Source organism: Delphinapterus leucas, chromosome 15 (genome assembly GCF_059928025.1).
Source record: "Delphinapterus leucas isolate spDelLeu-1000000601 "Yukka" chromosome 15, BTC_Dleu_Yukka2, whole genome shotgun sequence".
Taxonomy (NCBI): Eukaryota; Metazoa; Chordata; class Mammalia; order Artiodactyla; family Monodontidae; genus Delphinapterus; species Delphinapterus leucas.
The window spans coordinates 69864390-69892262 of NC_143143.1; the positions used below are offsets into that span (position 1 = coordinate 69864390).

Here is a 27873-nt window from a genome sequence, read left to right on the forward strand (position 1 = left end):
ACGTGGCTAGTCTCCTGGACAGAGAACATCCAAGGTTCTATTAAATACATCATGCTGAACCCTAGCTCACGAATCAAGGTAAGGGGTAGCTAAGAGCTGCACCAGTTAGTGGGGCTGATAATCTCTGTCTTTTTGTTGAAATCTAATGTTCTCAGCCTCTAGAATCACTTTGACAAATTGAAAAACATCTCCACAAATAGAAGGTAATTTCATAATTAGCATTATCTGGTGATGTCCCTAAGATGTATCCATTTTTTACATCACATTGTATTCTTATTTATTAATTCACAAATATTAACTGAAATCCCAGTATGAGCCTGGCACAGTGTATGCACGGTGCTAGGAATCGTGTTGGTAAACAAGGTGGACACAGTCCTTGCCTTCACATTGTTTACTGTCCAGAGGTCAGAGTGCAATGAAGAACGTGGTAAATGTGTATTGGCTTCTACAGCTAGTTCTCTTCCTCACCTTCCTTGGCTCTGAAGAAGGGAATGTAATTACTCTGAATCCAGAAAGAGGTTGTAAAATCTAGAGTCTTACATACTCTGTCTTCCTAAGGTTTCATCTGGGTAGATTCCACCAGGACCAAGTGGGATAATGTATGTGAAAGCATATCATAAACTGTTGAGTACCCATGTGCTGCTGCTTATTGATACTGCTACTGACAGGAGGAAACTGTCTTGGAAGGGCAGTCAGTTCTTGTTAGCCTGCTAGGCATACCCTGCTTGGGCAAGTCCCTCAGACATACTATGGAAATGTGAACGGCAACTTAAAAGAGAGATGGGCTCCACAGAAAAACAGTCAAGGAATTAGTTCTGTATAGACTGACTGTTTACATGCAGGGGACTGAGGCTAAAGACCCTCTTAATCTTGGTTTATAGTTTATTAAACACTTGTTAAGATTTGAAAGCCACAGCTCAAAAGGCTGTGTGTCTTTTCAAGACTAAACGCACATTTTCTAGCTTATAGTCCTGTGTCCTAATGAAAAATACCCATGTATATATTTTCTTCAGTGTAATTGGAAAATGTCACTGTTTTTAGTTTAGAGTAAGTATAAAATCAGAAAGAGAACCCCCGTGGCAAGTAAAAGTCAGGTCATTTAAAGAAACGTGTTGTATTCCTCTTCTGAAATACCACCAAGCTGTAGGGCTACCAAGGTGGATAAACAATGGTTTTAGCCCTCAAGGAACTTACGGGCTGCTGGGCAAATCGGATAAGAAGTCAATTGTATTGGAAAGGTAAATGTTGAATGCTTCAGATAAATGGAGTAGTTATTCCCAGCAGTTAGAGATTAGAAACAACTTTATGAAGGAAATTTTGTTACAGTTAGGTCTTAAAAGAGAGGCATTTAAAACAGAGAAATGCGTCATTATGGACAGAGACGAGGAGTATGAAAAGGAGTAACAGAGAATTGTCAAGTGATGGTTGCACAGCATTGTGAATGTGCCAGCTGTCACTAATGGTAAATTTTATATTATGTGTGTTCTACCACATAAAAAAAATTTATCAAAATAAAAGATTTTGGATTACTGTTAAAGTATTTTCACATAAGTTGACATTTGGTTCTGTTAATAACCACACCAGACATGAACTAATGCCATCGTTTTACAGATAAATTTAATCTCTGAGAGGCCAAACTGTTGCCAGCCTTAAATGCCATGCTAAATCGACTAGACCATGTTCTGCATTTGATGAACCACGGCTTGGAACAGAGGAGTGTCTTGAGCATAACCCGACTTGAGCAAGATTTACAGGCATTACACATAATCAAATCAATAAATACAAACTGTTGTACATGCTGCAAAGGATACAGGGTACCTATTTGAGAGTATGCCAGGGCACCTGATCTGGCTTCTGGGGTTTAGGAAAGGCCTTTCTGAGAAAGTAACATTTAAGATGAGACTTACAGAATGAATAGGATTTATCCATGGAAAGGATAGGGGAATGGGCATTCCAAAGAAAATAGCCTTTTGAAATCCCTGAGGTAAGAAGGAGCTGCGTGTTCTTGAGGACTGAAAGGCGAACACCGTAATTGGAGTATAATGAGCAAGAAAGAGGCATGATGAGAGGAGACTGGAGAGAGGAATGCAGGCCAGATCTTCAGACTCTTCCTTAAAAAAAATTTTAAGTTTTTTTTTTTTTTTTTAACGTGGACCATTTTTAAAGTCCGTATTGAATTTTGTTACAGTATTGCTTCTGTTTTTTGTTTCTGTTTTTTAATTAATTAATTATTTTTGGCTGCGTTGGGTCTTCGTTGCTTCACGCTGGCTTTCTCTCATTGCGGGGAGCGGGGGCTACTCTTCGTTGCGGTGTGCGGGCTTCTCATTGCGGTGGCTTCTCTTGTTGCGGAGCATAGGCCCTAGGTGCGCGGGCTTCAGTAGTTGTGGCACGCGGGCTTCAGTAGTTGTGGCACGCGGGCTTCAGTAGTTGTGGCTCGCGGGCTCTAGAGCACAGGCTCAGTAGTTGTGGCACATGGGCTTAGCTGCTCCGTGGAATGTGGGATCTTCCGGGACCAGGGATTGAACCCGTCCCCTGCATTGGCAGGCGGATTCTTAACCACTGCGCCACCAGGGAAGCCCTTGCTTCTGGTTTTATGTTTTGGTTTTTTGGCCACGAGGCATGTGGGATCTTAACTCCCCGACCAGGGATAGAACCTGCAACCCCCTGCATTGAAAGGCAAAGTCTTAACCAGTGGATCGCCAGGGAAGTCCCTAAAATTTTGTCTATTATCCAAGTCCAGTAGGAAGCCACTGGGTTTTAAAGAGGGGAATAATGCAATTTGTGTTTTAGTAACCTGTGATATAACTGATCATTCTGACTGCTGCTCTGTGGAGACTGGATTGGACACAGACAGGAAGTAGGGAGACCAGTAGGAGGCTGTTGCAGTACTCCAGGCAAGAAATGGCAATGACCTAGACAAGATGATGGCAGTGGGGGTCGAGAGAGGGGAACAGATGCCAAATACATGTGTGCTCTTACAGGCAGGATTAGAGTCCATAGTAGGAGAGTCTCTGAGGGTTGAGAGACTCGTTAGACAAGCTGGTGGAGCTCCTCAAGGGCAGAGAGCCAGCCAATTTTTATTCAGACAATATCCAGATAACTCCTGTGCACTGTAAGGATTTGTGCAGGTTTCTGAGTGATGGTTATGGTAGTAAACCTAGAAAGTCACCTAGATGTAGGCCCTGCCTAGAACCTTATACCCAGGACAGAGTGGCTCACTCTAGCAACTGGGTTGGGATCCTGAGTCATGAAAAATGGTTAAAGCTTTGGCAAGTGGTACTGTTGAGGGGAAAATAAATGTGATTTCTTAAGCTTTCTGTCAGTCCTCCTCGGTTATGTCCCACTCAGCAGAACAGATCTTCAGAGGTTGAGGTTTTGATAGCATGTTAAATGGTTTTTTAACTGCACTGCCAGCAGGAGAAGCATTCTCTTTTTAGATAAAAAATAGAAAGATACAAGTAACAGGGATTTTATTTTCAATGAAATATTTCAAATATACAAGAATAGATATAATGAACACTTATATACCTACCATCTGGCTGTGTCAAACCTTAACGCCATGTCCTATTTCAGTTGCTTCATTTCATAAAAAGTATTCTGAAAACCATAGCTTGAAGCCCACTAGGTACCATTCATCTCTTTCCCTAGAGAATACTATATTGAATTTAATGTTTTCATTCTTGTGTGTATTTTTGTATTTTTACAGTGTATTATGTGTGCATGAACAATATGTAGTATTGTTTTACAAGGTTTGATTTTAAATTAGATATGTTATTGAGATCGTTCTGCAACTTATTTCACCCAGCTTTGGTGTTGAGATTTTATTATCTTGATATACATTTCTAATTTATCCATTTTATTTGCTACATGGTATTCTATTATATAAAAAATTATCTGGGGCTTCCCTGGTGGCGCAGTGGTTGGGAGTCCGCCTGCCGATGCAGGGGACATGGGTTCTTGCCCCGGTCCCGGAAGATCCCACATGCCGCGGAGTGGCTGGGCCCTTAAGCCATGGCCGTGGAGCCTGCGCGTCCGGAGCCTGTGCTCCGCAAAGGGAGAGGCCACAACAGTGAGAGGCCAGGGTACCGCAAAAAAAAAAAAATTATCTGTTCTCTTGTCAAGAGACACTTCGGGTTTACAGTCATTAGCTAATATAAACAGTGCTGGCATAAACACATTTTCCTTGTGTATACAGACGAAAATGTCCCTTAAAAACTCTTTATTAGATATTTCCAGATTGTTCTCTAAAGTACTTGAACGAGTTTACATCACCACCATCCTCCCAACATTGAGCACAAGTTTCTCTTTTTTCCGTATGTTTCTAAGATTTTGCTTTTTATATTTGGATCTTTGATCAACTAGAATGTATTTTTGTGTATGGTGTGAGGTTGAGATCTAATGTATTTTTCCCAAATGCATAACCAGTTGTTCCAGAACAATTTAGTTGTGTTACCCCTCTGTCATATATCACATTTGTACACATATGTCATATTGTTTCTGGGCTCTCTGTCCTGTTTCATTTGTCTGTTTCTTCATCAGTAGCATACTGTCTGAACTACTGTAGCTTTATAAAGTCTTACTATTGAGTCGGACAAGTTTCCTTCGTCTCATTCTTCAGAATTGTCTTGGCTCTCTGCTGTTCCACATTAATTCTGAGATAAATTTGTCAAGTTCTAATGAAGACGATTGAGACTTTTCTTATAAGATTGCATTGAAATTATAGATTAATAGGGAGAAAATATTGAGATTATTTTATTGAATCTTCCAATCCATGAACATGTTATACCTCTCCATTAATTCATATCTTTGAATATACCCTTCAATATTGTTTTGTAATTTTCTCCATAGAGGTATTACACATTTTTTTAAACTTTTCTTAGAGACCTTATAGTTTTTTGTGCTACTGAATAAGTATTTTTCGTTGTTACATTTTTGTTTGTTATTACTGGAGTGGTAATGCTGTTGATTTTTTTAATATTGATCTTCTATCTGGCAACATTGCTGAACTCTTATTCTAAAAGTGTCTGTGTCTTTTTGGAGTTTCTGTATAGTGACACTATTTTTATATTTTTAAAAAAACAATCATCCATGAAACCTTAACTTCTCACTAGTCAGCTATTGTTACAGTCAAATACTTGATTAATTTCTGTACTCAGTACCTTCTCTCTGGGTTTACTTGTTGAAATACATCCTTTATCATTTATTTAGTGAGTTTCCATAGGTGGCAAATTTTTCTTTTATCTGAAAGTTTCTTTATTTTTGTTCTTATGATCTGTCTTTTCTCCAGTAAAGAATGCATCTTTATTATTGGCGATCTATGGTGTATCTAAATATACATATATTTTTAAAGATACTCAGACTAGACTTTCAATTTGAGGACAAAAGCATTTTTATTCTAGAAAACTCTCGGCCATTATTTCTTCCATAGCTTCTAGGCCATTCCTCTCATTTATTTGTCTCTTTAGGTCTGGTCTTCATTTTCAGGGGAGTTCTAGAGACTTACTTCTGTTCACTAATTCTCTTTTTGATTATATCCAATCTAAAGTTTATCCCACCTACAATTTGTTTCAATTATTATTTTTGTTTTCAGGATTTCTAATTATTTTTATTTCATATTTACCTGATTTCATTTCATTTCATTTAAGACATGTGCTTATTTTATCATTCTTTTGTCCTTTTTAGTAGATGTTATATATATTTTTTTCTCTTGAAAGTCTTTGTTCTTTAAAATGTTACCTGAAGTGAATTCATGTACTAATTATTTTGTTGGCAGTTCTTCTAACCCATTTTCCTCATATATTTTGGAATTTGTTTGTAAACCCTTTTGAACGGGAAGTACTTTTTGTCTGTGTATCATTCCCTTTTCCTCCTCTTTGCTCTCCACTTCTCTGCTCATTCCTCCTGTCTTGGAGCGAGTCTTCTAACCCAGCTCAGCCCATGCTAACACAGCCCCTGGTTTCAGGTTGCCCCTTCTTGCATGGAGCACTTTCATTGCTACATGTTTGGAGTACAGTGATGATTAAAGCATGAATTCATTGACCTGATCTGACCCAAAGGTCTGTGAAGAGTAAGTTTTTGTCATAGAGGGTGAAGGGTGGTAACTGGTGGTTTTACTTCATGGAGGACTTTAGGTCCAGTTTATGGGAGGCTGCCACCATCATGGGGCTCTGCTGTACACCTTTCTGCTCAGCCTCCAGGGATTTCTCCTGAGATTCTTTGCTTGCTCTTGTATCTATATTTTGCTCATTCACTTCTTGCATGTAATACTGTTACACCTTTCTACTCCATCTCTGCTCCTTCAAAAAATTTAACTCAAGCATGATATGACTTACAGATTTTTGACAATTTAAAAAATTTGGTTAGTCAAGGGTAAAAAAGAGCACAGCTGAAATGTGTCCCTTTGATGTACCCTGTCCTTGCCCCCTTTCTAGAAACTTGGATTGGTCTGCTTGTGGTCATAGCCAGCATTACACTACTTCTGGTCTCCTAGGTCACTGAAAGGATCAGGACTTCTGAGAGCCACAGTAACACATGCTCCAGCTACTGAAAAGATTGTCCTGAGCTCATTCACATCTTTATATACTCATCTTGGTTTGTTCCGCTTTTCCACCCAGGATTCCCGTTATACAGGATTCCCGTTATCTTCTTGCAAGTGTTTCCATTCCCTTCCTTTTCCACTCTGTACCTGGTGCCCGTATAATCTGAAATAGCAGGGAAATGACGGTCAGCTTTCTGGAACCTGTGTTTTCAACAAAACTCTCTGATCCCAGATAAACCATGGATCGAGAGGTTGCAAAAGGACTGCTTATAGTAAGTTCTGAACTGCTAAGTCCAACCCCTGCCAAGCATTATCTGGTCTTGTAACCTGGGGAAGTAGGCCTTAGTAAAAGTAAGACTCTTCAAACCAGTCTTAGCTTTATGAACAAAATTTATCATTTTTCTTTTAAATGAAGTACAGCAACCTTCAGTATCACTGTTGCTATCACATTGCATTCAATCATACTAAGATATTCTCAGTGCCAAATACCCACTTCTATTTTTTCTCTCTTTAGGACCTAGGGGTTTCAAAGATGTATGTGTCTACAACCTTTTAAATGTAACCATCTGGGATTACAGGGCTGGATTGAAGGAAAATGTCTTTGTAAAACTTGATAGTTTTGGGAAGCTCTGATTTTGGTGAGTTTTATTAGAAGGAGAAAATAAGATGTGCTTATTTTTTTAAAAGTTACATTCTGAACCTGACTTCTTAGTATACAGTTCTAAATTTTTAAGTGTAAGAGCTAGAACATTAAAGCTTCTAGATGATAATCATGGTAGAACATCTTCATTACCTTAGATTTCTTAGGACACAAAATAAACACAATAAGCAGTTGATACAGTGGACTTTATTAAAAATAAAAACTTATGTTCAACACAGGACACTGCTAAGATAATAAATATACAAGTAACAGACTGGGAGAAAACATTTGCAACATGTATATCTGACAAAAGACTTGTATCTCAAATATACAAAGAATTCCTATCCCTCAATAATAAAAAGACAAAACATCCCCATAAAAAAGAGCAAAAGACAGATAGATGCTTTAGAAGGTAGAGGATTGGCCAGTAAAAAAGCACATGAAAGAGTACCTCAGCATCACCAGTTATCAGTGGAATGCAGATTTAAACCACAATAAGATACTAATTCCAGTTCTAGGTAATTTTGCTGCAAATAAAATGAAAACATATGTCCACAAAAAGACCTATACAGCAATGTTCATAATGCTATATTTATGCTAGTCCAAAACTGGAAACATCCCAGGGGTCCATCATCAGAATAAACACAGTGTAGTATAGTCAAACACATTAGAGGTAGTCATGGAATATACCAGCAAGGTAAAAGGAGTGAACTGCTGATAAATACAACATGGATGAATCTTTAAAACACATTGAGCAGCCAGACATGAGAATCTAAACTTTATGATTCCACTTAAATAATATTCTAGATTAGTCAAAGCTAATCTATGATAATAGAAATCAGATTAAAAGATCAATGGTTGCTTCGTTGGTGATCAACTGGGAAGGGTCATAACGGAACTTTCTGGAATGACAGAAATATTCTCTAACTTGACGGGGTGTAGGTTACATGGGTTACGGATGGTCAAAACTGATCTAACTGTATACTTAAATCTGCATAACGTAAAATCTTTTTAGAACATTTACTCAGAGTGAAAGGTTGAATAGGAAGTATTGGAAGGAAAAATACTACTTTTATCTGAAAAGAATTTGAATCTATAAAGAACTCTACAAATCAATAATAAGAAGACAAACATATTTAAGAATGGGCATGTATGGAAAGCTGGTTGGATTTTATTTTTAAACATAGTATAAACACGTAGGGCCAGTTTATTGTCTTTTGTTTAAATTATGTATGTGTGGGGTTCAGATTGCTGTTCACTCTCTGGATTCTGTTTAGGGAAACTGAAGGGCACAGGGATATGCATACTTCTTAGAGGCCAGCCCTCTCCTTTTAGACATAGACAAGGTGGCTCTTCCCACCACCCCCATCTCTGTGTCCTTATTTGAGAGAATCCTGGATCCTTGTGCCAGGAGCCTAGCCAACCTGTGAAGAAAATCTGGTCTTGTGGTTATCCCGTGAATGACTTACTTGTTGGGTTTTCTAAACTTTGTTTCACTGGTATGACTAACGAATGAGCAAGTGTAACCCTACTGGACTTCGAAGACTCAGACTCAGGTTTTGGTAGGCCTGTGTGTATCAGAATGATGGGAGAGAGCCCACTTCTGAGCTGGAGACTGTACTGTTGAAGATGAGCCTTTCGTGTCCCGTCTTTTGTGTGTGTGTATATAAGAATGATTGTCAGGGAGATTTATTACTTACATGAGGAAAGTTTCTACCGCACCTTTTTCTTATTTGTCCTCTTTTTTTTTCCTTTTTTAAGATGTGTAATTGCTTTTTTTTTTTTTGGCTGCGTTGGGTCTTTGTTGCTGCCCACGGGCTTTTCTCTAGTTGCGGTGAGCAGGGGCTACTCTTCGTTGTGGTGCACGGGCTTCTCATTTCAGTGGCTTCTCTTCTTGTGGAGCCGCGGGCTCTAGGGCATGCAGGCTTCAGTAGTTATGGCACACGGACTCAGCAGTTGTGGCACACGGACTTAGTTGCTCCGCAGCATGTGGGATATTCCCAGACCAGAGATCAAACCCGTGTCCCCTGCATCGGCAGGCAGATTCTTAACTACTGCACCACCAGGGAAGTCCTATTTGCCCTCTTAAATGTCAGAATGTACTTAGAAAAACCAGAGAGAAGTTTTCAGCTTCCCATTGACAGTATATAGAACTTGGATATTTCTCCTGTATCACTCATCTACTAAACCACCCACCCACAACAACAGGTAGTTACTGAGCGTCTTGTTTTGTAGCCAAACAAGCATATACAACTAGTCCACACACAGTTGTGGGAGAGTGCTGATGACTCATTAGCGTAGCTTTCATTTCTGAATGTTAGGAGCTAGAAGCAGAAGACGTTTCTTTGTTTCTTCTTCCCTTCCCTTTCTCCCTTTCTTTCTCTCCCCCTCTCTCTCTTCCTTGAGTCTTCTTTGCTGTGCATGGGCTTTCTCTAGTTGCGGCGAGTAGGGGCTACTCTTCGTTGTGGTGCACGGGCTTCTCATCACGGTGGCTTCTCTTGTTGCGGAGCACGGGCTCTAGGCGTGCAGGCTCAGTAGTTGTGGCTCGTGGGCTCTAGAGTACAGGCTCAGTAGTTGTGGCACACCGGCTTAGTTGCTCTGGGGCATGTGGGATCTTCCTGGACCAGGGCTCGAACCCGTGTCCCCTGCATTGACAGGCGGGTTCTTAACCACTGTGCCACCAGGGAAGCCCCAGAAGACATTTCTTGCTCCATGTGCCCCACACACCTGCATGCTCAGAAGGCCAGGTACCTTGACCGCAGTTCTTATGCCTCAAAGACCACATGTCTATGTCATAGGTAGAAATCACTGCAACTCTCTTTGGTTGTTGGCTGGGGGAACTAAGAGCCGAGATTCTTGAGTTCTCAAATTCTTGCCCTGTGTTCATGTCATATAGTCTGTTTCAGGCCTTGTGATATTCCCTGGCCCTTTTGGATTTCTTGGATTTTCTTTATTTTCCTTCCTTTCCTTTCTCACTTGACATTATCAGTCCTTGCTTGTGAACCTTTTTTCATTCAACAAGGTAACAGAAATCTTTTTCCATCAGTGTTGATTAGATTGTCTTTTCACACCCTTTTTAAAACCTTTCATTGGCTTTAGAATCAATTTTTAAACCTGCCACCAAAAGTTCTGTTAAAAAAATGTCTTCCCAGTAACACTGTTTCCCTCAATCTCATTAAGAATACTTTTAAATGCAGAAGTTAGAAAATGGTGAATTATAGCTGTTCCTGGAAGTCACTGTGTTCCTTAGTAATTACATGTTGTTATCTTTGGTTCTGCTTCCTTGACAGTTCCATCAAATTGTGAATGATTGTCTTGAATTTAATGAAATTCAGTCCTAGCAGAAAACTGTTGTTGGGTCACAGATTCAGCAGCAAAGCTGTGATGCTGATGTGGGAATAGGGATGTTTATACCCGTTGTGTTGACAGAAGTTAATTTTGGGGACATGTCATGTGGGCTTTTCTTAAGAACATAAACATTTCACAAAATGAAAGCCAGAGGCTTTCTTAGCAATCAGACAAGAGCCAGTTCTGCTTGTCAGGGAAATGGGACAGCATGAGTTCTCATCAGGTATATGCCTTGCTTAACTGAAGCTCAAGTTCCTTCTCTTTGGTTCAGAGCTCTGAACTTGGATATTCAGTGTCTGTTTTTACTCCACCGTCCCTAAGCAATCCACCTTTGGCGCTGGGTCTTTTGCAGGGTGAGAAAGACTGGCAGAAATATGAGACTGCTCGGCGGCTGAAGAAGTGTGTAGACAAGATCCGGAACCAATACCGGGAAGACTGGAAGTCCAAAGAGATGAAAGTCCGGCAAAGAGCTGTAGCTTTGTACTTCATCGACAAGGTGAGAGCATCTTCCCGTTACGTCGTCTACCATGTTCATCTTAACGAAGATGTGGGAAGCATTTACTCCTCCAGGCCCTGTGCTATAAGTACTGCTGGAGAGGCAGTGATAGCCCAGACATCTGTGGTTCTGCTCACCTGATCTCTGGTCCAGTAAGGAAGGTAGAAGTGGAGAGAGAAGTGTTCAGTGTCTGATGCTGTCTAGATACAGTCTGCCTAATAGGAGGATCTTCATGAATCTGAATGTGCCAGAAATACACTTTCAAACTCTGACAATGCACCACCCCCCCAAATTTTATTTTATATCACAACCCAACACATAAATATGTTTGTGTGTAATTGAAACAAATGTTGCACAAAATAATGCTTAGCCTTTCTATGAGCAGTGAATTCTGATGTCTTTTACTCTTTCTTGTTTTTAAAAAGGATGGTTATAATCCTTAAAATTGGTTAAATAATCTGCCAATGTATCACAACTACAGTTTAGAAGTCAGTGCTTTGAAGATCAGTTTCTCAGCACTCTTTTGGAAGAAAAAGATTTCTTGTTTTCCCCGGTTTTGCACTGAGTATATTTTAACACAAGTTCTTATTGTCTTAAAAATTAAGCAAAATTACGAGACTAGCTTTTTGAGTCTGATTGCTGAGAGTTTAAAATATGTTCTTTCCTCTATCCCCATTTGAAAGGACAAGAGTAAACAGAAGCTTAGATTTCTGAGAAAGTTTAATATCCCTTGACGATCCACACTTCATTTTATAAGGGAAGAAGCAACAATGCAGATCCGGAATTCCCAGGCCTTGCAAACTGATGCTCTGTCCCTGAAGAGAATTGGGAGGCTTCTGGTTTTGGTTTCCTACAGAGCCTGTGATGTTGACGTTTCTTCATTCATGCTTATCTTTGTTTGTTTGTTTTTTCCCTTCTCTCATCCCTGGGCAGCTTGCTCTGCGAGCAGGCAATGAGAAGGAGGAAGGAGAAACAGCGGACACTGTGGGTTGCTGCTCACTTCGTGTGGAGCACATCAATCTGCACCCAGAGTTGGATGGTCAGGAATACGTGGTAGAGTTTGACTTCCTGGGAAAGGACTCAATCAGATACTATAACAAAGTCCCCGTTGAGAAACGAGTAAGTTAATGTGGCCTGAGCTCCCTGGCCTGTTTTTTCATTCATTCATTCAACAAGCATTTGTTGAGTGCTTTTTCTGTGCTCTGTGCTTTGCCGAACACTAGAAGAAATGGCTTGAAAGAGAGTGGAGAGGTATTGTTTGGTGTCCTGTGTACCTCCTTTTAGTCCCTGCCCCTCACCCCTCACCCCTCGCTACTTTACTGGAATGAGGGGCCATCTCCTGTGGCAGCATTCAACAGAGAATGCTATAGAGAGTTGGCCCTCACAACGAACTGCACATTAGGTTTATCCCATCACACTGTTTTAATGATCTAACCACACTTCAGTATTCCCTGGTCATGTTGCAAATTTGTCATTTTCGTAGCATTGCTCAACTTTCCCCCAACTCCTCATTCAGCAAAAAGGTAGCCCTTGAGTCCCCGGATCTCTGAGCCCATAGCTGAAGAGGGTGCTGCAGCACCACGGTCCGCCAGAAGTACTGGGCTTGAACTGGAGACCTTACAGAGTGCAGTACCCCAGTAGTCCAGCCCTTCAGCAGTCTGATGTTTCATCAGTAATTAGGTTTTGCTGGCTGTGGAAATGCTTCAGATTAAACAAAGCTAAAGAGATCTGACAGTTAAATGTAATATTTGAGTTTAGGTTGGATTCCATACTGGGGAGGTAAAGAACATCATTGGGTCAGCTGACAAAATTGGAATATGGACAATAGATTGGATAAAAATGTGTCAGTATAAATTTATAAAGCTGAGAAGTACTGTGTGTATATAAGGGAATATCTCTATTCTTAGGAAACACACTGAAGTATTCAAGGGTAAAGGGCCATAATTATGTAAGTACCCAGAAATGGTTCTGAACGAATAATTGTGTATATACACACATAAATGTGGAAAGGAAATGAGTGTACGTGTGCACTGCACAAATAGGAAATGAGGTAAAATATTAATGGTAGGTGGATCTGGGTTAAGGATATGGGTGTTTCTTTGTGCTCTGTGGGGTTGGTTGGTTTGTTTGCAAGTTTTAAGTTGCAGTTATTTCCAAAGTAGAGGTTTCAAAAATAATAATAATTAGGCTCTGCTTATTTCTTTTAGGTTTTTAAGAACTTACAACTATTTATGGAGAACAAACAGCCTGAGGATGATCTTTTTGATAGACTCAATGTGAGTGGGTAAACTGCACTGGGTTGAAGAGGGGTCCAGCCAGAGCCTCCCAAGCTCCTAAAGGAGAGGTCTGCCTGGGAGTGACTGGGGCTCTCCCCTCGGCCTGTCCTGGGGCACCCTGTATACTCTCCCTTCCTCCATGGCCGAAGCCCTGGGATGGGGTGGACGAACCCTGCCTGTTATCCTCTGGCTCCTGCAGAGCCTTCCCTTGGCTGGATGCTTAGCCACCTGTGCTAGAGACCCAAGACCTGTCCCTGAAGTCTTATTGGGGAAGATCTTAATAGGGAAGGATACAGTTGCTTTATTGGCCTGCTTAAGATTGAAGTGTGCTTCTTTGGGAGGTACATGCAACTCTGTATTCTGGAATTCTTCTCCCATTTCCTAACTTCCCACTGGCAGGACAGTAAACTTGGCAAGGTGTAACTGCACTGGCATAAATTTCCTGGAGCTTGCCAGAAGGGCCAGGGTGGTATGTATGGCTTTTACCTAAATCCCAACATCCTCTTCGTTGCTTTGTCTCCTCCAGACTGGTATTCTAAATAAACACCTTCAGGATCTCATGGAGGGCTTGACAGCGAAGGTGTTCCGAACATACAACGCCTCCATCACGCTACAGCAGCAGCTAAAGGAACTCACAGCTCGTAAGTACTGCCTGACCAGATAGGGCCCATGGCCTTAGCGATGGTGACCACTATCCTTACTCAGCTAAGTCCTAGATCTGTTCTACTTATCCTCCTTGACATTGTGACTGGAAACTTTTTCCCTCCATACCTCTAATAGAGGGCTAAGGCTTAGATGTATAAGCAGATCAGTGCTGTTTCCCCTATTCCTACTCTAGCTTCTAGAATAGTTTTATGAAATGCTGACAGGGGCTTTCTGTCTGCTCTGAAAATGCCTGCATTTTGTGTTTTATATCTATGTTGTTTAAAAGCTCATAGAATGAAGATAAAGTGCTATGATGTTCTGTTAAATTGGAGAGAGTAAGGCTGTCATGGTTACTAAAACAGCATAGGAGCAAATCCTTACCCTGAGGTTTCTTTTTTTCCCTCTTAAGAGTAGGTAGTATTCGGGACTTCGCTGGTGGTCCAGTGGTTAAGAATCCACCTTCCAATGCAGGGGATGTGGGTTCGATCCCTGGTTGGGGAACTAAGATCCCACATACTGCAGGGCAACTAAGCTCACGTGCTCTAGAGCCCACACGCCACAACTAGAGAGCCCGCATGCTGCAACTACTAAGCCCACGTGCTGCCACAAAAGATCCTGCATGTCACAATGAAGATCCTGCATGCCGCAACTAAGACCCGACACAGCCAAATAAATAGATAACTAAATAAGTATAAAAGAAAAAAAAGAGTAGGTAGTGTCCTCCTAAAAACTAGCTGCAGAAAGTATCACCAAGATCCACAAGCTTTTTTTCCTCTGGAGCCTAGTCACTGCTGAATTTCCACTGTCCTCTAGAAATATGTCAAATGGTATTAGAAAATGGTATTCAAAAAGCCAAAGATGGGTATGTTGAGGGTCAGTATTTTAGGGTGGGGCAAAGAATGATGCTATATGACACAAGTAAAAACATTTCTTAGATGACACTTTGTATTTTTCTTTCTGAAAGATATAGTGCCTTGTGGTTTTAAAATGTAAAATTTCTGGTCCCTTCGTTTTACCCTCCTCTACAGGCTCTTTCTGTCCCAATTCCCATATTTTCTTCAGGCTATTTTGGGTGGTTAGATGGGGGAGGTGGGCACTGAGGCAAGCAGATGATTCTCTTAACGCTCAGAGTTTGACTTTGTGCCTTGGGGGACCGGAATTGATCATCTGAGTGAGATGAGGACCAGTAAAACCTTTACGTGAGGATAAAGCGCTGGGGAAGGGACATTGTGTGTTCTCTCTTCTTATACAGGTGGACTCTTATTACCATGTTTCTTTCTTTACAGCTGATGAGAACATCCCAGCAAAGATACTATCTTATAACCGTGCCAACCGAGCCGTTGCAATTCTTTGTAACCATCAGAGGGCACCACCAAAAACTTTTGAGAAGTCCATGATGAACTTGCAATCTAAGGTATTTTGGATGTGGATGGTGGGGTAGCAAAATGAAGAGAAGCATGTCTGCTGTGGGCATTTATACTCCACCCTTCTGGGTTGGGATATCAGAAAGGTTCATGCTAAATAAACGGAAATTTGGTAGTAACTATTGCTGATCAAGATACTGAATATCAGGTACTCATTGTTCAGCAAGTCTTTATTCTGTGTTGAGAAGGTAAATTTGATGTACCCTCTTTGAAATACTGCTAATTATTGTCCTTATACATGAGGATAATGGATATAAAGATAGTCTTCACAATTCCTTTCCACAGCCCAGAAATACAACTATTTCCAAATTATATTGTTTTAAATTGAAGATGATGAAACAATATTTAATTTCCCCCTAATCCTAGCACAACTATTTTTATTTCTGCACATTCCACATGAATCATATTTTTATATAGCTCATCATCAAACATCTGTTGAATACAGGCTGTGTGCCAGAGCTGCTGCCCTAGAGGGAGAGGGTGATGTGCAAACAACTAGACGCTGTTCCTCTTCCAGGTGCCTCTCTCCTTCCTCCAGCTCTGCCTGGTACTGAGCTTTTAAGCGGCAAGGCACTTAACATTTGATGATATGCATTTCTGTGTTACCAATGGCTACATAACTAATCCATTCTAATGTATTAATCCACAATGAGAATTTGTAGATATTTCACTACAAAGCAGACACATGGGTTACAAAGTAAACCAGTTATCTTGAAATACGTTTACCAAAAAGTCTGATACAGTAATAGATGTCCTTCCTTATTAATTTATTAAGTTAGATCTTAGGTGGGTCTGACAATTACTATAAATGTCAAGGTAGTCATGAATATAAATGATACTTTGATTTCTGCAGCAATATGAAAATATATGAACTAGCTATGGGTGATAAAGTCATAGATACCACTGATATTACTGTGTTCAACTGCCCACACTCATAACTGAAGAAGAAATGATGAGTTTCAACTAGAGGTTAATTAAACTACAGATTGATTCTTTTCCATCTGCGTTCACAGCATACTGTACTTGGACAACTGGAGTTTAAAAACTAATGCTGTAGAGTGAGGCTGCATACATATTCTGAGGCCCAGGGTGTTTTCCTTCTGTTGAAATTTCTTCCAGATAGATACCCAGCTGTAGTACATATGGGTCAGAAGACACACATAACCTGCAGTTCATGCTACAGATGCCATCTGGCTTTCCTGAAGGGATGCACACATCCACAGTAAATAAATGTGTGTCCACAGACAACTCAAATCCTTGGATCATGTGACTGGCAGGCAAAGAACCTGTACAGACCGCCCATCCTAGCAGCTCTGTTAATGGCAGTCATCTGGTGCCGTTTACTCTCCTCATGCTATCATTTCAAGCCAGAAGTAAAAGCATGACTCTTCAGGTGGTATTTACCTAATTCAGGAGACCCCTCCCTGGAGCATGAGGAGGCCTTTTGTTGGTCTCACTCTGGAACCACTGTTTGGGCACCCAGGCTGCCTGCCAGACGAGCCCGCTAAGCACAGGAACCATCTCCTGTGTGCCCACAAAGCAAACACATGCCCCTGTTTGCCAAGTGAATCAATGGAGTCTTTGATGCTTTGAGAGAATTCGACATAGCCTGCCAATTTACCATTCACAGAAATGGTTAAAAGATTGTGGTTTGTTGCATTTCTGGCCTAAGAATCTGGCTAGTGGTGTCTGTGATGCTTTTGTGTCAGTTCCTTCAGCTTGACTTTGGACAACATAGATGTTGGAAGTAAGCCATTCATAGTAAACACATTTAATGATTCTCTCACAATGGTGACCTCTGTTTCCAGTCTTAGGCTGTGCGTGTAAATCTAACAGACAATTCCAGGCTGAGAGCAACAGCTCAGTGTGTATGAGTCAGGCATGTATTTACTCGGCAGAGGTTCCCTTGACCTTACAGGTTAGCAAGGTAGTAACAGGTCAGGGGCTCTCCTGCTCCCAGCACTGTGAGCTCACTGCTTTGGGGCTCTAACTCCACAGTGTTGCTTAAGTAAGAAGAACTTAGGGCTTCCCTGGTGGCGCAGTGGTTGAGAGTCCGCCTGCCGATGTAGGGGACACGGGTTCATGCCCCAGTCCGGGATGATCCCACATGCCGCGGAGGGGCTGGGCCCGTGAGCCATGGCCGCTGAGCCTGCGCGTCCGGAGCCTGTGCTCTGCAACGGGAGAGGCCACAACAGTGAGAGGCCCGCATACCACAAAAAAAATAAAATAAAATAAAAAAGAACTTAGAACTGGTTCTTTCAAGCAAGAAAGACTGGAACTGCTTTTGTCTCTTCCTTTAAAGACTGGGTCCCCATGAGATTTCATTTGAAAAAAGAGCTCCACAGCTAAAAAGTTTTCAAATCTGCTTTGGGTGATGACCATTTTAATTTCCTTCCCATCTCAGTTTTCTCCCCTTTTAAAAACAGAATGCCAAAGCCAGGCCATGCCATGTAGTGGCTTGGAACAGACTAAGCTGAGCTGTTTGGCTTCCTGGGTACCTTTTAATTGCCATTTTCTAGTCCCTCGGATATTCTCTTCAGTGCATCCTTCTTTCTTGAGAAGTTGGCAGCTCCTTCCCAGAGTGCTGGTAGAATCTGAGGAGTGAGCTGCGCTCAGTAGATGCAAGGACCCTATCTCAGCTTCATAAAGAGTATCTCCTGCAGTAGTATTCTTAGAATGGAAGCGACAGCCTGGCACAAGAGCCATTTGATAAACAGCTCTCACCTGTAGCCCTCCTCTCCCAGTATCTAAAACCAAAGTGTTCTCTGACTGTAAGATTAGCACCCACATTCCCAGTCCCAGTGGGTCCTTTTCCCTGAGCTTCTGGATTAATGGGGGCCCTGGGTCACTGCCTATAAAACCCTCATTTCTTCAAGGGTGACTGAAGAACATAAATGGCCAAGTAGCATTTGAATTCAGCACCCGGTGCACATCTACTCTGTGCCTTCATGAAGCCACCCCTAGTTGTTTTGACCTGGCAAACCACCAAGACAGCCTGCCTGGTGTAGACAACTTCTAGGTTTCATCCTCTCATGAGGAGCCCTTCTTTGTATTCTCTGGGCTTACTTTATTCCTAAATCTTATTGTTCTTCCCCACCCAGATTGATGCCAAGAAGGAACAGCTAGCAGATGCCCGGAGAGACCTGAAAAGTGCTAAGGCTGATGCCAAGGTCCTTAAGGATGCAAAAACCAAGAAGTATGTGCCTGGTGTGATACAAAGCTGGGGGTTGTTGTGAGAGAAAAAAGGGCGGAGCATCAGCCAGAGGCCCTAGCCTTTCTAGGGTTTCTGAGTGATGTCTTTTAGAAATCTCTGTACCTGGGGCTTTTCTGCTTTTACTGTCCCTGGATGGCACCATGGGGTTGCAGTGCTCTTGTCCAGAGGCCAGGCCTGGCTCTTGATTGACTTCCTTTCTTCCAGGGTGGTAGAGTCAAAGAAGAAGGCTGTGCAGAGACTGGAGGAGCAGTTGATGAAGCTTGAAGTACAAGCCACAGACCGAGAGGAGAATAAACAAATTGCTTTGGGAACCTCCAAACTCAATTATCTGGACCCAAGGATCAGCGTGGCTTGGTAAGCACTGCACCCTTCTTGAACTCCACCTGCTGGCTTGAGAAGGGTGATGGGGGTTCCAAGAGCGTTGTCAGCTTTCACATGCAGTTCCTACACTGCACACTTAGAGTCCTCTGGGAAACCTCTGTCTTCTGCTGTGCCCACTACAAATGCATTGGAACATCCTGGACGGTCCTAAATGGTCAACACTGTTACGCCATCTTGGAGTGTGTTTATGTTTGTTAATGCAGGTATGGTCCCTACCCCTAATGGAACTTTAGGACAAGAATGGAGACTCTTAGTCCTTATTGAAGGAAAAATACAAAAGAGCCCACCCATCTACCTACACTTTAACTTTTCAATAACATTTTTTTTTCTTTACAAGTGAAGGAAGTAAGGTATGGACAAGGAGAAAAAAAAAATGAGAATACATATCTGAGAAACCTATGCAAAGAGTTTGTGCTACTGTTTGCTTGAGGCCCCGTCCCGGCCTCAACATCCAAAATAAATGGCTTTTTTGGAAGATGCTTATTAGTTAACTTGAGTTATTATTAGCTTCTGGGCCTAGGAGGAGCAGTCATCTCCTGTGGCCCTGTTCCTCTGGGCCAGGGGTTCCAGCAAGCTCTTGTATCCTTTCGACTCTTTTTGCCCTGTTTAGTGCTAGAGGTTTGGTTAGCTTGACAGGCAACAGACTGCAGTGGTTAAGAGCATGGACTCTGGAGCCAGATGGCTTGGGTTCACTTTTCAGCTCCATTTTAACTAGCTGCATGAGAATGAAAGCAAATTATCCAACTTCTCTGCCTTAGTTTTTCATCTGTACCTTTTTCATTTGTACATCTATAATAGCATCTACTTTAGAAGTCTTTGTCAAGATTAAATGAGTTAAGCACATGAAGCTCTAAGAAACATGTCTGGTACCTTATTAACTCTCATTCTCACCAGACGGATGTGAAGGAGAAGGTGGCACATCCAAGCCTCAGCCTTGGGTCTGGCCCGTTGTTCCCTGAGACACACTAATCCCCGTTCTTTCTCCCTTGTCTGCAGGTGCAAGAAGTGGGGGGTCCCAATTGAGAAAATTTACAACAAAACCCAGCGGGAGAAGTTTGCCTGGGCCATCGACATGGCTGACGAGGACTACGAGTTCTAGCCTGTCTTGAGGGGCAGGGTTCTGTGAAAAGGAACAGTGTGGTTTGGGGCAGATGGATAAACTGTGAGCCTCGATTGCCCTCGCACCTGAGGGAAAGGGGCAGCAAGTCTTAACAAAGCAACATCTTTGAGAAAAGATAAACCTGGAAATATTATAAGGGAGAGCTGAGCCAGTTGTCCTATGGACAACTTATTTAAAAATATTTCAGATATCAAAATTCTAGCTGTATGATTTGTTTTGAATTTTGTTTTTATTTTCAAGGGGTCAAGTGGATGGGAATTTGTCAGAGTTCTGCCAGACAAATTCACTGTTTCACTGAAATATTTGGATTCTCTTAGCTACTGTATATGAAGTCCGATTATATTGGTGCGTTTTTACAGTTAGGGTTTTGCAATAACTTCTATATTTTAATAGAAATGAGTTCCTAAACTCCCCTCTCCCCCATTTCAGGAATTTAAAATTAAGTAGAACAAAAACCCAGCGCACCTGTTAGAGTTGTCACTATCTATTGTCATGGGAATCAGTTTTCATTAAACTTGAAGCAGTCGTGACATCGGCAGTGTTTTGGTTCAGACACCTGTTCACAGAAAAGCATGATGGGAAAATATTTCCTGACTTGAGTGTTCCTTTTTAAATGTGAATTTTTATTTCTTTTTAATTATTTTAAAATATTTAAACCTTTTTCTTGATCTTAAAGATCGTGTAGATTGGGGCTGGGGAGGGATGAGAGGGGGTGAGTGAGTCTAAGGATAATGAAATAATCAGTGACTGAAACCATTTTCCCATCATCCTTTGTTCTGAACATTCTCTGTGCCCTTTCAGATACCCATCTTTTTCATTTTAAACCCCAGTCTTTCACTTGAAAGATTTTATTGTATAAAAAGTTCCACAGGTCAAAAATTTAGAGGAAAATGAGTATTTGGTCCAAAAAAGGAAAAATAATCAAGATTTTAGGGCTTTTATTTTTTCTTTTGTAATTGTGTAAAAAATGGAAAAAAAAACCACATAAAAAGCAGAATTTTAATGTGAAGACATTTTTTGCTATAATCATTAGTTTTAGAGGCATTGTTAGTTTAGCGTGTGTGCAGAGTCCATTTCCCACATCTTTCCTCAAGTATCTTCTATTTTTATCATGAATTCCCTTTTAATCAACTGTAGGTTATTTAAAATAAATTCCTACAACTTAACGGAAACTTGGTGTCTGCCTCTTGGTTACCCAGGGCCCCAGGCCAGAGTGGAGCTCTGGGGCTGGGACTTGGAGTGGGATGTGGTCTGCCTGCTCCAGTGATGCCTTCCTCCCCAGGAGCTGGGGGCTGGGCCAGGCCTGGAAGGGGCTGCATCTGTCCTGCTGCCGTGGGTGTGGGTCACAGAGGAGGGAGCCAGAGTCCACATCCTTAGAAAAAGGCAGGCCCAGGAAGTGAGGGTGAGTACAGAAAGTCTACAAGAACAGGTGGGGTGCAAGAACTATATTTGGAGCATAGGGTAGGTTTATTGAGCAAGACGGAGCAAGTGCATTCAGGAGGCAGATTTTGGAACACTTTCCATGTGTGCTGGCAAGAAGCAGTAGGAGCTTCTTTGGGTTTGCTTATGTGGCTAAGGTTACTGTTAGGATGGCAGGAATGAAGGGTACTAAGCCAATCAGAACACTGGATCCCAGAAGCCCTCTCCCAGATGGAATGCAGACTTCTTTTGTTGATTGAGAGAGGGAGTGGTCTGTGACCACTTCTCTGTGCTCTAGTACCTGAGCTGGCCAGGGTCCCTACAAAAATTGTTTTTCCATTCATCCTAGGTTACAGCTAAGTCTGGAATTAGGTTGAAAGGTGAGGTCTCCTGGTCAAATGGAGCCAGGGGGGCAGGAAGGCCAAAGTGGTCAGAACTGGTCCCTTAGCTAGCCAGCAGGCACAGGTGTACTCTGGGAGGAGAGCCATCTCCCTGATGGTCTCTGAACTTCCTGGGGCTGGGCCCACTGCAGAGAATCCTGAGGGGTCCTTGTCAGCCTGTATGTCACTGGCCAGTGAGGGAGGCAGCATTCACCCCAGGAAATAAAGGAGGTTATGTAGCCACCATTGCTTTGGAGCAAGAGATTGCAGCCAGGCATTTTTGAATTCTATGGTTCTGGGGTAGCTAGACCACTGAATGTAAGGAATAGTAACAAGAGAGGCTCGTCCAGTGCCTTATCAATACACTTCAGCGGGACCTGCCACAACCAGAGGACAAACCTTGGACCACAACTAGAAACCGGGGACAGGCGGCATTACAGGCAGATTTTACTGATGAGCACAAACTTGTGCCCACCTTTCCTGGCAAGGACCTTCCTTCTGCTGAGGGCAGGTGCAGGGCAACTAGATACTGGTCAAGAATGGTTGTGAAGGACATCCTGGGTGGTGGCAACAAGGCTGGGAGAGCAAGCCAGAGAATGGGAAGCTGACCTGGCCACTGCAATGAGGGAAGAGTCTAGACAGGTAGGTGAGGGCCAGGTATGAAGGGCCCCGAAGGATGCTTGAACACGGAGTCAGGAGACCATCCCTTCCTATTCATCTGGCAGGTAGGTTCCCTCCTCCCACTTCCAGCCTCATCTGGGAGCAGAGGCCAGATGTGCAGGGTCTGACCCACTCCCTCCTGTCAGGCTCCTCCGTGATGCTAGAGTCCAGCTGTGGGCAAAAGGAGACTGCTTCCACACGCTACCACAGCCAGACATCCGGGTGCTTGCTTGCCTCCGCCCTCACCCGCCACGTCTGGTCAGCCCGTCCGTTCTCCCTGTCAAGTCTACCTCAGGCCTCGCCCACATTAAAAAAAACAACAAAAAACAACGAGAAAAGAAACCACAACTCCCAACCCTTTCCAGCCACCACCCCCTCCCTCTCTCTGTTTCACAAGCACCTGGAATGAGTCATCTCTACCACCCGGTCACTCCCCCACCCACTGCAACTAGCTTCTGCTCCATCTTGCCTCCAGTTCCCCCTCCACTCGGACCACAATCACCCATGAATGAGTGACCAAACCACTAAATGGGCTCTGCTTCTGCATCTTATTTAAACTCACTGTGGCACTGGACACTTGACCACTTTTTTTTAATCACTATTGATACATATCATAAATCCACCCATTCCAACTGTACAATGATTTTTAGTAACTTGAGTGGTGTAGCCATCACCATAAATCAGTTTTAGAACTTCTTCCCCCCAGTAAGATCCCTCATGCCCACATACAGTTAATCCCCATTCCCACCTCCAGCCTCCACTAATCTACTTTCTCTATAGATCTGTCTTTCCTGGACATCGCACATAAATGGAATCATACAACGTGTGACCACTCCCTTAAAGCACTTCTCTTGGGTTTCCATGGTCCACCCTCTCCTGATTTTACCCCTCCCTCTCAGGCTGTTGCTTCTGTTTCCTCCTATATCAGGTCCTTAACTGCTGTGGTTCTCTTCTCAGCCTAGCTGATTTCATTCACACTTGAACACGATGACCTCCACATCATTACCTCCAGCCTAGACCCCCTTCCTGAGCTCCAGACACATACTGCACTGCCAACTACGTCTCAGTGGGGATGTCCGTGTTCAATCTCAAGTCTGTAGAACCGAGCTCAGTACCTACCACTCCAAGCCCACTGTGCTTGGTTTCACATCTCAGGGAAAGGCACCACCATCCACTCTGTCCCCCAACTGGAACCTAGGGCAGCCATCATCCTTCACATCTTTCTCTCACTTCCACAACCAGTAAATCATCAACTCTGATATCACCTCCTAAATACCACATACACCAAATATAGGTATTTCCTCCACAGAAAACTTAAAAAAAAAAAATTTTTTTTTTCTTCTGAGAAAAGAGTTTACTTATATTTCAGTCCTTACAAAATCCCTCATATATTGCGTTATTCTCTCAACTGTTTCGAACCGAAAAGCACTTTTTGGAGAAAACACATTATCCTGAAATGACCTCAGTCAAGCTAGTTTTGGATGATTATAAGTAGTCCCTTGAAAAAACCAGTAAACAAGGAGGCAAAGAAATTTACCACAGACTCGGTAATTATTTCTCACAATCCCAAGTATTACATGTAAACAGGCCTCTTCAAGATCACTTTAAATAGCAAAACGGTGTTGATTTTTTCAGGTTTGAAAATGATACTGCAGTTATGTATTTATGTTTTTAAAGAGTCTTTTAGAAAAACACTGAAATATTTATAGATAACATTATAGAGCTAAGATTTGTGTCAAAATTATATGGAAGGGGTTAATGGGTAGAGTCTGGCACAAAACAAGAGTGGCCACCAGTTCATAATTAAAGCTGGCTGATGCTATCCTGTCTCCATTTATATACATTTGAAATTTTCTGTAACATTTTTAAAGCAATACAATTTAAGTGGTGATTATGTAGATCATTAATATATATCTATGGGAGAAATGAAAAGAAACCTGTTTTAATGTTATACAAAAAGGTAATTATGCTTAGGTTAAAATTTCTAGTGATAGTATCACATACTGATTCAAAAAGTATTTTCTCTGCAACGACACAGATGAATCTCAAAAACATTATGCTGAACACAGACCCAAGGGTACATACTCTATGATTCTATTCACATGAAATTTTAGAACTCACATAACTAATCTGTAGTGACAGAAAGTAGACAGTGATTGCCGGCTGGGGGCAGGGGAGATTGACTGTAAAAGGACACCCAAACACTTTTTGGGGTGATGGAAATGTTCTATGACAACTGGGTGGAGGGCACGTGAGGGTATACATTTGTCAAAGCTCACCAAACTTTACACTTAAAATGGGTGCATTCTGGGCTTCCCTGGTGGCGCAGTGGTTGAGAGTCCGCCTGCCGATGCAGGGGACACGGGTTCGTGCCCCGGTCCGGGAAGATCCCACATGCCGCAGAGCGGCTGGGCCCGTGAGCCATGGCCGCTGGGCCTGTGCGTCCGGAGCCTGTGCTCCGCAACGGGAGAGGCCACAACAGTGAGAGGCCCGCGTACCGCAAAAAAAAAAAAGTGTGCATTTTAGTTTATGTAAGTTATTCCTTATTAAAGCTGATTTTTCAAAAGTGCTCTTTCTCGACTGAGAAGGAAGATGACATGCTTTCAGAAATTATACTAGATGACTCAAAAAGTGGCTTTAATGGCGACAACTATATAGAAGTCAAAGATTCATGTAAAGAGGCACTTCCCTGGTGGCTCAGTGGTTAAGAATCTGCCTGCCGATGCAGGGGACACAGGTTCGAGCCCTGGTCCGGGAGGATCCCACATGCTGCGGAGCGGCTAAGCCCATGCGCCACAACTACTGAAGCCCGCGCGCCTAGAGCCCGTGCTCCACAAGAGAAGCCACCGCAATGAGAAGCCCGCGCACCTCAATGAAGAGTAGCCCCCACTCGCCACAGCTAGAGAAAGCCCACGCGCAGCAATGAAGACCCAACACAGCCAAAAATGAAATAAAATAAATTTAAAAGATAAATAACTAAAATATGTAACTAAATAAACTTATATGTGGACATCTGAATCATGCATCTCTAAAAATATTTATCAATACATTTTAGTTGCAAAAATAGCCACAAAACACCTGGAGTGTGACCTTATTGTCAAAACAGGTGATTGACTGTCTTATATTTAGAGCTGCCATATCTTAAGGCATACCCCTCACTTTGCTCTGTCCCCACAGCCACCAACAGGTCTAGTAAGGTCAGCTGTCCCTTCCCAGTGCTCCAGGGGCCCTTATCACACTAAATTGTCATCTGTTGACAAACGTCTGTTGGCATTTCTCTCTCCACTACTGGAGTGGGAACTCAGTCTGATTCATTCTGCTGTCTCAATGCTATAGAGGAGGCATCAGGAGTGTTTGTTGGAAGAAGGGAAGAAAAGGTGGAAAAACAGCAGGTCCGGCCTGGCCTGTGCCAGCGGCTAGCGAGGGCACTCCCCTTCTCTGCCTGCAGCGAAGCAGTTGCAGTATCCCTGCCACCTCCCTGAAGAAGGGACATCTGGAGTCCAGCTCTCCTGCCTCAACATCTGGGTCCCATTAGAGGAGCCCATCAGCAAAGGGGAAGCAGGGTCTGCAGAGAGAGCAGAGTCCCGGCCTGGTTTCCCCATGAGGGACAGAAAACACGAGGCTCTGGAGCAGCTGAGAGTACCTCCCAGGTGAGCAGGAGAATAAGACAGAAAAAGTGTGAGGCCCAATGACTAAGGTGGAGCCAATGGATGGATACTGGGGATGAGAGCTCAAAAGACAAGACCGCAGGTTATGGGATGGAGTTCAAAGTGCACTAAGGTGAATGCTTATTAAGTAAGAGCTGTATGCTTAGGGGCAGGCTGGCTGACTCAGATGCTGGAGAAGGGCTGGTCAGACGTCTAACATAAGAAACTACTGAGTAACAATTTTAAAAAGTTTAAAGAAAAGGTATAAAGTTTCATGCATGGATCAGATTTGATGCTGCAAGTCTATAAATCTGCCTACCTTCAACTGTGGAAGGGGCTTCACTAAGCTATATTTTTATACCTTCTATGTTCACTCGAGGTCATTACAAGGAACAATGAAAACTGTGTCGGCATTTGCTGTTAATCTGCTGAGAACATTCTCCACTATTTCAATCAAATAAGTGTCCACTTGAGAAACTTCTTTTATAACTTAAACCCAGGAAAATTTTTCTCCCCCAAGGAATCAATTATCAGAATAGAAGGAGTTTTTGCTTTGGCTACCAGGAAGCTCAGCCAACATTCGATTCTCAATCACAGCCACCATGTTAACCCATATTAACCAAATTACATTCCTCCTTCGGATAACAGCATATCCCATTTCTACAGTACAATATTTTTGCCTTTTAAGAAATGTTTCGAGTACTTAAAAGACTAGAAAGAAGACATCTGTGATGGGCACAGTGATGTACCACTCAGATTCCCCTTCAAGGAAGCACTTGTTTCCGGGAAACCTGTCAGCTCCCTAAGACCACCGTGGCTGCAGACAGCTGTCTGGCCGAGGCTGTGCTCTTCCCAAGACAGCCCACATTCAATGGCTTATTGAGGTGCTGCAGTAGAGCTCCCTGGGGGGCTGGCTGAGGCTGTCACCAGGCCTGAATCACAGCTTAACTTCTCCCTGCGTCCCCTCCTGTTTCCTTCCCTCCCTTCCAGTGTTGATCCCAAGGGCACTCCCTAAAAAATGTTCTGCACACTAACCTCTGTCACAAAGCCTGCTTCCCAAAGAACCCAGCCTGTAACAGTATTTAACCAAATAACTGAAAATAGAAAACACATCAGGTATGGGTATTAAGGAAGGGGTAAAAAAACAAAATAAAATGTTCATACCTACATGGAAGGCAACACAGCATGGACTCTGGATGGGTCTGAATCCCATCTCTGCCACCTCTTAGCTATGTGTCCACGAGTATGCCTCTCAACCTCTCCATGCCTCAATTTTTTTTCTGTGAAATGGGGATAATGAGAGAACTTACCTCAGTGCTGTAATGAAGAGTAAATGAGCCAATGGGGGTAAAGCAGTTATACTACATGCCAAGTGCTGTTCTAAGTGTTTGCTAAATAAACACCTGTGGGGTCAGGCCCACAAGGCCAAAGGGGCAACTCGGCTGGGACTCCCCCTCCAAACTCCAGGCACAGGTACTGGCATAGCCGGAGCATGCTGAAGCATGAGTGTTGACAGAAATAGGCCCAAGCCGGGCTAGCTTTGGTGATGTCATCTGTGTGGGCCTTGCGTGGGTGCTGGGCTGCTCCCTCCCAGCCAGCGCAGCTGCAGGCACTGCCAGTAACACCCACGTACCCATATATATGCTGAGCTGGGGGAAGCCCATACTAGTCACACCCTCTGCACA

The 27873-nt window shown here is 42.7% G+C and overlaps 1 protein-coding gene and 1 long non-coding RNA gene across 4 annotated transcripts in view; one reads left to right on the top strand and one right to left on the bottom strand.

Annotated features, from left to right (window-relative positions):
- The window catches only part of TOP1 (DNA topoisomerase I), an 84416-nt gene extending 63162 nt beyond the window's left edge, over positions 1-21254 (top strand). Inside the window, exons 12-20 of the mRNA XM_022592407.3 lie at positions 1-78; positions 10879-11022; positions 11956-12141; positions 13230-13298; positions 13825-13939; positions 15230-15357; positions 18469-18563; positions 18786-18935; positions 19959-21254. The exon at positions 1-78 is cut by the window's left edge and continues 67 nt beyond it. Of these exons, the coding sequence (XP_022448115.2) occupies positions 1-78; positions 10879-11022; positions 11956-12141; positions 13230-13298; positions 13825-13939; positions 15230-15357; positions 18469-18563; positions 18786-18935; positions 19959-20061 (1068 nt within the window). The 3' untranslated portion in view covers positions 20062-21254. The remainder of the gene's footprint in view (positions 79-10878; positions 11023-11955; positions 12142-13229; positions 13299-13824; positions 13940-15229; positions 15358-18468; positions 18564-18785; positions 18936-19958) is intronic.
- LOC111184175 (uncharacterized) overlaps positions 1-27873 on the bottom strand; it is a 51296-nt gene that overhangs the window by 20165 nt on the left and 3258 nt on the right. For 2 of the 3 annotated variants that reach the window (XR_016387922.1, XR_016387923.1), the window contains exons 3-4: positions 27353-27468; positions 1-17538 (exon numbers count right to left, since the gene is read on the bottom strand). The exon at positions 1-17538 is cut by the window's left edge and continues 20165 nt beyond it. This is a non-coding gene — a long non-coding RNA (uncharacterized LOC111184175). The remainder of the gene's footprint in view (positions 17539-27352; positions 27469-27873) is intronic. The other variant, XR_016387924.1, reaches the window with a different exon arrangement.